This window comes from Poecilia formosa, unplaced genomic scaffold (genome assembly GCF_000485575.1).
Source record: "Poecilia formosa unplaced genomic scaffold, Poecilia_formosa-5.1.2 Scaffold495, whole genome shotgun sequence".
NCBI lineage: Eukaryota > Metazoa > Chordata > Actinopteri > Cyprinodontiformes > Poeciliidae > Poecilia > Poecilia formosa.
Genome location: NW_006800434.1, coordinates 277859 through 288128, shown reverse-complemented (window position 1 = coordinate 288128; position 10270 = coordinate 277859). Strand labels below are relative to the sequence as shown.

The 10270-nt window shown below is 36.0% G+C and overlaps 2 protein-coding genes across 3 annotated transcripts in view; both read right to left on the bottom strand.

Moving 5' to 3' along the window:
* The window catches only part of gatad2b (GATA zinc finger domain containing 2B), a 27618-nt gene extending 17425 nt beyond the window's left edge, over nt 1-10193 (bottom strand). The window contains exon 1 of one of the 2 annotated variants that reach the window (XM_016664545.1): nt 9572-10193. In XM_016664545.1, the coding sequence (XP_016520031.1) occupies nt 9572-9589 (18 nt within the window). In that variant the 5' untranslated portion in view covers nt 9590-10193. The remainder of the gene's footprint in view (nt 1-9571) is intronic. The other variant, XM_007578870.2, reaches the window with a different exon arrangement.
* cunh6orf47 (chromosome unknown C6orf47 homolog) overlaps nt 5785-10270 on the bottom strand; it is an 8427-nt gene continuing 3941 nt past the window's right edge. Inside the window, exon 3 of the mRNA XM_016664547.1 lies at nt 5785-6869. The gene's annotated coding sequence lies outside the window, so the exon portion shown is untranslated. The remainder of the gene's footprint in view (nt 6870-10270) is intronic.

Below are 10270 nucleotides of genomic sequence, written 5' to 3'. Positions count from 1 at the left end.
CTTAGTTTTCTCCTTTTTTTCTTAGTTAGGGAGTTAGGTCTTTGTCATTTGGTTTATTTACTTACAATTAGGTGAGTTTCTGTTAAAATTCAGATAGTTTCCTTTTGTTTGTCGTTTTCTGCATGATAGCTCACTCTGAAGCCATATGCTCTATTTGTAACATTTTAATCAAAACTACATCTTATTAAAATAAATAACATTATAAATTGTTCAACCTCGTATGTATCAGTTGTTGAGATCGGAAGAGGAGGGATCCTTCACGTTGCGATCTGGCCATGCCTAGACTGGTCGTAACACAGGTGGTGTCATTTATGACTGTGTGATGACAGTCTTATTCACAACCCGTCAAAGTGTTACCAAAAAAACATTACACAGTCAACAATTGACCAAACATTACGTTTTGATGAGTGTCATCTCTTAAATCATACACATCAAATATCTTAGTCAATATTTCATTTATAATGGTTTGAAAGCAATTCTAAACAGGTGGGTTTTTAGTTTTGACGTAAAATAACTAAGTGTTTCAGCTGTTTAACAGTTTTCTGGGAGTTTGTTCCAATAAACTATTTACATAAAATTACTATAAAAATAATGGATATATACCATAAACGTACACAGCAGAACTGAATGATACATTACGGCATTTTAATGTAAAGGCATTTTGCGGCAAATTACTGTTAGTTGTGATTGCCAGAATATTACTGTATTAAATACGGAGGTACTGTATGAAGCATTAAAATATAATATTTTGCATTTTGCAAACTTTTGCTTGGAGGAGCCTACAGGTTTGGAACAAGTTTGATGAGAACTTGAAAGGGTTGAATCTCAATTACACTTTTAAAAAACAAATATTAAACTGCTCTGTTTATATACCCAAGATCACTTGTAGGATCTGTATGTGACTGTTCAGAGGTAAGAATTTGTGTTGTATATGGATGGTATGTGGAATGAATGATGTGCTTTTGATGTGTTTATAATATTAGTATATTAAAATGTATGGAATTGTACGTTACCGGGCTCCCTCTATAAGTTTTAAATAGCTTCTTTGGAGACCTGATTCACTCTATTATTTTACAGTTATGATCTGTGTCAAATGTAGTAAGGCAATGTGTTTTAAGTTTATCATGGAATTTTTTAAACTGAGTGAATAAACTGAATAAAACTGAAACTGTTTATAGAAAATTACTATAAAAACAACAGATATAGCGTAAGCATAATTAATGTACATCAGTAAAAAACATGGCAAAACTGCATAATACATGATGACATTTTATTGTAAAAATTAACTCTATGGTAAATTAACGGCAGCTATAGATGCCAAAATTTTACTACAGGGTTTCCCCCAGAAAACTTGCTAAGCCCGGTGGTTGGGGCGTCGAGTCGGTCCACCGGCTGTCCACCGTGTTTTTGTATTAAAAGATGTTAAGTTGACAGGAAATGTGAAAGTATTACATGTTGCGGGAAAAGATCTCCAGTGAAGTGTTATTTAAACCGACAACTAGTTTAAAAACAACAAATTTGCACTTCTGTTTAATCCAAATTAAGTCAGCGGCTCCATCAGGCCCCAAGGGCCCCATAAATGCTAATATTTTAAAACAGACCACAGATATATAAATGTAACACTTGTTTATTGAGATTATCAATGCTGTTAAATTTGATTCAATTGTTTAGGCATACATAAATTAAATTATTTTAAATTGTTTAACATTTAAATACAAGATTTTAAGGAGCTGGCAAGTTTACTTTGTAAAACTTCAAAGAACAATATTTATAGTTAGATTGTTTTGTTACCATAGCAACAATCTGATGCTGTGAGTTTAATCTTTGAATTTACAAATACAAATTAGTAAACTGTGATGATAACTTATTGCTTTTTAGGCTGGTCAATTAAACTACTCTAACACAGAAGCTGTTAGAGGTGCTGATATTTTTAGCAACAAAAGGGGCCCCTAAGTCAGATTCTGCTCAAGACCTCATACAGCCTTGGGCCGGCCCTGCATGATGAGTTAATTTGCTGCACTATGCAGAGATGCGCAACAAACGGGAGATTTAATTCAATGCTGCTAATGTGGCTTGAGCAGCTCTTCCATTTCGTGTCTGTTGAGTTTTTAATAAGCGTCACAGAAACTATTCTGGTTGGTCGAGTTTATGGGACGAGTTTCTCAGATCTCCGTGTTGCCACTCGTATTAACTCTAAGAAGACGACGCATTTGATATGGTTTGATGCATCGTGTAACCGGAAAAATAATACTAAAAATAATAATAAAATAATATAAAATCAGCATGATGTGTGACTCCGAGGAGAGCGTGAAAGCTCCTCACCGGGCTGAACCTGCATGATGAGGTTAGCGCTGCTCGTTATCCACAAACGCTCCGGCCAACCGGGACCAGACATAAACTTTACAGGGAAGACAGACACAGAGTCACATACTGGGCAGCGTGTTGAGATGTAAACGCTGCATATAATTGTTCGTTCGCAAAGATAAATCATTCTCACCGCTCCACAACGCGCCTCTGAATTCGCTACAAGTTATTCCTGCAGTTCACATTGAGCTGCGCCACCAGAGCTAACGCGGTGGGTTTTAAACTCTTACGTAGAGTTCCCCAAATTATGATCCTTTGAGATCATAATTCCTCAGTAGGTTTATGTAAATAGCCATACAGGTCAGCCTGTGTCCATTTTGAGTGAAAGGAGGCGCGCGTGATCCCGCTGAGGTAAAGCAGCGGCAGCGCGCGAGGCAAAGCGCAGAGGCGCCAGCGGTGTGATTGGTCCGCGCGCTGTCGGGTTTAAATGCATAAACTATAAACCTATCTATTATAAACCTATCCTTTAAGAATAAATCTGCTCTGCTAGTGAAATGCTAAGAGCAAAAGAGACGCTTGCAGCCCTGCTATAAAAAAAAGAGAAAAAAAACAATTCGATCTTTATTTATTTATTTTTTTTTCCCTTTCCTAGAAACGTAAACAAGTAACTCTTAGCCTGGCGGCGGGGCTAGTAAAGCATGGTGGGCCACCAGGCTTATAATACACTGGGGGAAACCTTGTACTATTAAAAATACAGCACAAAAGGGAATGTAGTTTGTCAGCATTTCAAAATGGGAAATTATAAAGGAAATAAGTCCAAAGTAAACAAAAGTACAGGTGACTAATACACTTACAAAAACAATTTCTACTTAAACATTCAGTTAAAAACAGAACTGATTCAATTTCCTGTCTGGTATCCTCACATGGCACTACTGAGATCTGAAAAAAACCCAGACATCATCTTCCAAATCACCAGTTGAGCTTGAGTCTCATATGTTGTCAGTCAGGTGATCATCGCAAGATCCTCTGCAGTTGGAAAACAGAAACAAAGCAAAAGTTAGAATGATGCACTACATGAACGTCTTATAAACTTGGCATTCGTTTGTGTTTGTTTCACCCTTGTTGAATTGCACACTGACAGGGTTCTACAGTAAAAACAAAGCCTGAAAATGTATAAGCTTCTTAAAAATACAATTAAAGACATCTGGCATTTTTTGCTACTGTGAAATTAAGCACTGCTTACCTCAACATTGCCTTGGCAAGACTGAGTCATTGGGTCTAGGCTTAAGACTGGTGCAACAGAGTATCATAGATACACGGAGCAGCACTTAGGAGACTGGAACTTTAAAGAAACAATTTCTAAATGTGGTGTTGTCATTTCTGATTGAAAATTCCTAAGTTCTTAAATCAGTGTTACTGTCAACTGAGGTGTGTCTGTAACCAGACAAAAAACATCAGACAAAGACCTATTTTCCAGAGAATTTNTTGTTTAACAACCATGGCATCCCTGTTCTTAATTGGCCAGCAAACTCACCTGACCAAACCACATGGAAAATCTCTGAGGTATTGTGGAGAGGAAGTTTTTTTTTTCTGCAGTATGTAATTTTAAAAGCTATGAATTTGCTTTTTTAAAAAATGGTCTGAAATATATATTTTTTACACTTTGTGTATAATTTCAATAACAGATAATCAGAAACCAGAAAAGAAGGAAATCTAAAGAAAGATTGACTTTAATTACAAAGTATTCACATCTTTCATATGCAGATATTACAGAACAGCATAAAGCACATATTGTACTTCTCTAAGGTCCATCAGGTAACTTCACAGTGCAGCCTATAGTGAGGCCCTCCCTATAGTGATCCACACTTGCAAGGTGCGATGGTGCTGTAAAAAAGTTCCACAACCACAAGCAAACGTAAGAAAAAAAGGTTAGCATCGATAGACTCTTGGATGTTGTCTGTCCTAAAAGTATTGAAATAGTTGGGAGAAATTTAGGTGGAGAAAAGGCTACAATAAGCTCACCTGTGAGACAAATTTAAAGATTTACTTTAAATTTGCCTTCCAGTTTTACACAGGAACACTTACATTCACCTTTGGAATATTTATAGAACATGAAAAATACACTTTCTATAAGCAAGCCTTTTTGTGATTAAAAAAAAAGTCCAATAGAAATTCAAGGTACAGTGTATAACTAATAGTTTGCTACCATACATTACAAAAATTTAATCCAATTACTTTTGTGCTCAGGAAAATACTGAACACTAGTTTTTATTACCAACTTTATTGTGTATTATTGGCCCTGAAAACAATGACATATAAGTAATTTTCACTGGACAGGCTTCAATGTCTTGCAAGCATCAACATAGTTCCAAATAATTCCATATCTTCAGACAAAAAAAGTAAAAGTGATGAGAGTAGAATCATGCAACAAAACCATATTATTTTATTAATTTCCATTTTGGTGCCTTTGAGTCAACATGAAGAATCAACAATACTTTAGTGTGCTGCTTGTTAGTTAAATAATTCTGAAAAAGACAAATGCATTACATTCAATAAAAACTGGTTTTGAGAGAACATGTGAAAATGAAACATTTAAGAACCAATACTTTAATATATTCAAAAATTAAGTTCAAGGCACCCTTTATAATGTTGAGAAGGCAGAATTTATTTCAGGTAAAGCCAGTTTCTCTGTAGCTTAGAAAACAATGAACCAATCCTTTATCCCCACATAATCTATATTGTTATTATAATCCAAATATGTAATCAATGGAAAGTAAAAGACATATTTAGATTATATGAACAGTATGTTTTGGAATGTGTGTACTGGATGCTCCAAATGCCTCGTAGGTTTTCAATTCCTGAATTAAAGTCTGATATTCACAACAGCAAAGGTACCTTAACATGAAACCGCAGTCCAACAAAATACATCACAAGAAAAAAATCTAGATTGAAGTGTGTGGTGTTAAAGTTCCAATACCAAAGTGTGATAATAGGAAAAAATAAGATGTTCAAGACTAAGGCTCAAATGGATTGTTCCTCTTCTGTTAAACAGACTTTTAAAGCTGCAGTATGTAACTTTCATTTAAAAAAAAAAAAAAACATTTTGCTTGTTAAAATGGAAAAAAGAAAAGTTGTACATGTCTTGACAGTACGAGACAGATAATCTGTGAAAGAACTGATCCCCCCACCTCCTTCCTGTACTATTTGCATATGAAGAAATGCACTGCTTTCATTAAAAAACAAAGAGGAGTCTCTTAGCACTGTCAACCATGCTTGTGTATGCGCAACTCAATGTGCATACACAAGCACACTGTGTATGCACAATGTGTAAACAACTTAGCATTAAAGAAAAACTGTCTATCTGCTGGCATTGGTGGCCATGCTAACAAGCCTTGGCAGGCTGTGCTCTTGAGTAGAAGATGTAGCAGAGAGTATTGCATACACATGTGTGATTGACAGCACAGAGACCCTCCTCCAGGCTCTGATTGCTTGTTTCTGACAGAGTGGTTTTGGAAACACTGGAGAAGGCAGAGGAGCTTGATATTTCCAGATTGTCCGTCTCATACATACTGTCACCATGTCATGACAGTTTCAACAAATATATGACATTTTTCATGAAAGTTACATACCTTAGATGCACCATTATATTTTTCAGTACTACAACTTGTAGTGAGACTAAATATGCAGTTAGTACTTCCCAAATTCACCTTCAGTAGATCCTCTGCTTAGCAGTACTAAAATGTCTTAATTGTATGTCACTTGGGAGGGAAAGCAAGATCAATAAGAGACAAGGTGATGATTTAAATTTGGAGTGTATGTTGTGCGTCTTATGATTTTTTCCTGTTAATTTGTTTCAATTTCAAATCTTACAGCTGGTTCATCACAGTGGCTCTTAACAGTCTACAAACCTGTTACATCAGCAGGGTTTTGTGATGTAGAGTGAGACGATGATAAATCATTTCAAACATTCTCCATCTTTAGCTTAAGCCATAATTTGCAGAGGGGACAAAGGATTTAACGGTGCAAAGAAAAAGATGGAACAAACAACTTCTGCAACTGGGTTATTGCACCTTTCATACTTTTCCTTTTAACACATTTGTTTATTGTCCACTGGAACTGTGCAGAACATTTTATGTGTTACAATATTTAAATGATTTACCATGATCATATTTTTCACATCACAATAATGGGTATTTTAATCAGAGGAAGTAGACTTTTGAGAGCCACTGAATACAATGAGAAAAGTAATAGACAACAAATTAAATGTAAATACCAGTACAGCCACCAAGTCCTGGCTACTTGACATACAGTAACGTTCTCCTCAACACTCATATATACCCAGCATTCTCAGCATTTACAGTTGTACAATAAACATTCACGGTGATGACTAGATGTTTGCAGAATACAGACTCTATTTAAGGCAAAACAAAGAGAAACAACTTCTCCAAACTAAATCAGAGTGAACTATGATTATAACTAATGAATTTAGTGGTATACACAATCTGTCAGTGTCTGTGGAGTCAAACATTTGGAGAAAGGCTGAAGCAGCTGAATTCCTTTATCATCTGTGGAAAAGACAAATTTCATGGATGAAAACACAATTAGTCTGCAGCAGAGTCCAGAAGAGTTCAAGAAAGGTATAAAGGTGAACATCCTTTTCAGCATTTAAATCAGGAAACCTAAACTGATTACAACTGCTGACACACTTCAATTCTCTACATATTCATTTGTTGCTTTTGGTACATTAAATAAATCAACAAATGAATCTACCAGTGCTTTGTAGAGTCTGGGTTTAAAAATAGCTTCCCTAATTAGAACCATACCACGTGGTTACAGCTAAAAGACAATAAATTGAAGGACTGTAGATATTATATAAATCTACAGATTTTAGAAGCTGAAGTTTAGAAAACTTCTGTTTTAATAAAGGTTTATTTGGCTGGTCCTTTGTTGTTTAGACCAACTGTTACTAAAATGACCACTTTTCTGTAAACCCTACATCTCTATTGGATATTCTCATATCCAACTCTTTAAATTATTGATAGACTGTCAATTGTTCTTTATCGAGGGAAGGCATGAGATAAATATAAATTATGTTTAACATTTCCACAGATGTTTGTAAAGTGGTGCATGAATGTACTATGGTAAGCAACTTGATTTTTACTTTGTTCAACGTTTTTGCTCAATTTAGTTCAATAATGCCATCTGTTACAGTTCCACAGTAATTAAGTGATGATCATTTTAAGGTGTTTGGCCACACTTTTTACAAATTTGTGTTGTGACTTAGATACTTTAAAAAATATCCAATAATCTTGGCTACACCATGAGAGACTCTGCCCACAGTGATTATGCAAATATGATGCATTTCAAATACGTAGGAGTGGGATAAACCTCAAAAGCATTTGCATAAGCCGATGAAGTGAAAGAAAGTCATATCTGGAAAAATACTTGGACATAATTTCCTCTGTTTTCTTATCCATCACTGAGCACAACTGATGCAACAAAAACTACAGTTGATAGGTTTCCATCAGTTTATCAACTCCACAGGTGCTGGTCATAAAATTAGAATATCAAGAAAAGGGTGATTTAAATCAGTAATTCCATTCAAAAAGTGAAATTTGCTTATTCATTCATTACATACAGACTGATATATTTCAAATGTTTATTTATTTTAGTGTTGATGATCATCACTGATAGCTAATGAAAACTTCAAATTCAGTATCTAAGAAAATCTGAATATTGTGAAAAGATTCAATATTGAAGACCACTGCTGCCACAAACTAATCAGATAACACCTGCAAGCGCTTTTAAATTGTCTCTCAGTCNCAAAGCTTCATCTTGGAGCAGCAGTCCTCAGCTGAGCCCCCGCCCCACACAGCACCCCTCTCTCGTGCATCTCCACCAGACTAGCGGCAGCAATCAAACACCTAGTGGAACTGCATGTCTGCTGAGCTCCAAAGAACAGCTATAAATGCCATTAATGGGCAGCAAGGAGAGGCATTGTTGTGGTGACGAGCAAAAGGTAGAGAGACGGAAAGGCTGGGAGGTACTCAAAGAGACAAAGGCCAATTTTAAGGTGTCATTTGCAGGTGTCTATGGGTGCGTTCACACTGCAGCCTGAAGTGACTTAATTCCGATTTTTTTGACGTAATGCGACCTGTATCCGATCTTTTCATGGCAGTGTGAACAGGACAGGTCGGATTCTTTTTCGAATGTGACCCATATCCGATACGTATCCGATTCAAATGTGACCTAATGTCCAGGTCGCATTCATCCGAACTGAACGTCACCGTTTCTCAACAAATCTCACTATTCTGCGTCCTGATAAGCGCAAGTGGGAAGAAAAACAACATCCAAGACGGACTATATATGGATTAAGTTGTTAATATGCTGCTCCGGCTGGACAACAACTTCAAATATATAAGCTATGCTCCACAATTGGCCTCCATGTTTACATCCGTAAACACTGAGCACTTCTTCTTTTTATGGCGGTTGGCAGAACACTGAGAACGCCGACGCTATTGCGCCCTCTACTACGCATGCGGGACACTTTCAGATCGTTTGCCCGTTTACACTGCAGAATGCATACAGGTCGCATTTACTGGCAGTGTGAATGGCCCGGCAAAAAAATCAGAATTGCCAAAAAATTGGAATTGAGTCACTTCAGGCTACAGTGTGAACGCACCGCACCCTATGATGAAGTCAAAATTCTTTTAAGTTAATTTTGATGTATGTAGCAATTTCATAATAACTGAAAGTAACAGTTGCATAAAATGGAACAATTCCAGGAAAATACATAACACTCCCATTTTTAAAAGCAGAAGTAACATGGCAATGGGAAATATGCCTCTCCCCATCAGTATAAACAGTTTTTTTTTTTTAAATACGTCTGTCAAACCTAGTTTCATCACATGTATCTGAGCTACTGAGCCATGAGCTTAGTTGGAAAATACTAGGCCTTGCAAGTAGGTGGCCTTTCACAAATAAAACTGAAAAATAAACATTAAAAATTTTGTAAAAACCGCTTGTACAGCTCAAAACATAGATACAAGGCAAACGTAAGGATTTCTAAAGACGTTTTGATGGTGCCTGGAGCAGTTTGTGTTATGTTGTCTGGATTCCACCCCACAGCCATGTTGAATTTTATGAAGGAAAACGGGGAACCCTTTTAACACGTTAATCAATTTTAAATCCAAATTTCAATACACAAATCAAATTTAAAACTTATAAACCAAATCTGTTTTGAGCATTTCATGAAATAGATACTCACCATTTGTCTGGGTGTCATGAAGGCCAATAAGTTGTCTTCAGCCGTTTATATAAATTCCAGTTCCTGAAGAGTTACGGAAATGAAAACCTAAATGTTTACACTTTTCATACAGGCAAAAAGATAGTTAAGAAAATTTATGCTGTTACAGTTTTTCTCAGTCAGTATGGTGTATTTGACATTTACAAACCAGTAAGTGAACTTCTCAGAACAATTTATACAAACAGCAAAACAGCATTTGTTTGCATGAGCAAATTTCTTTGTAAAAATCCTTAGTTCATCTCTCAAAATTAAATATCTGCATCAGTGGCCATGGATAATAGGTTCTGAGGCACATTTTGTTTGGATAAGACAGTCAAATTGACTAGACATGTTTTCAATACAACAGTGTAGTCTGGAGAGAGATTCTGTTGAAGACTATGCCTAAACTTTTGACAACAAGAACTGTAAATTATAATTGTTGGAGATCAATGCCAAGAGACTTGACAAAATTCACATTTATATTTTTAATGCAGTTTGTTGACAGACTACGCCATGGTGATTCAGAAAGGAAAAGACAGTGTAGTGGAAAATTTTAAGGTTACCATGATTATGAATAAAACAATGCATAACAGTATAACATGCATAACATGATTCTTGTGTAATGCACATGTTCATGGGAAAATTGGTAACACTTTATTTGAAGGGGGTTGAATAAGACTG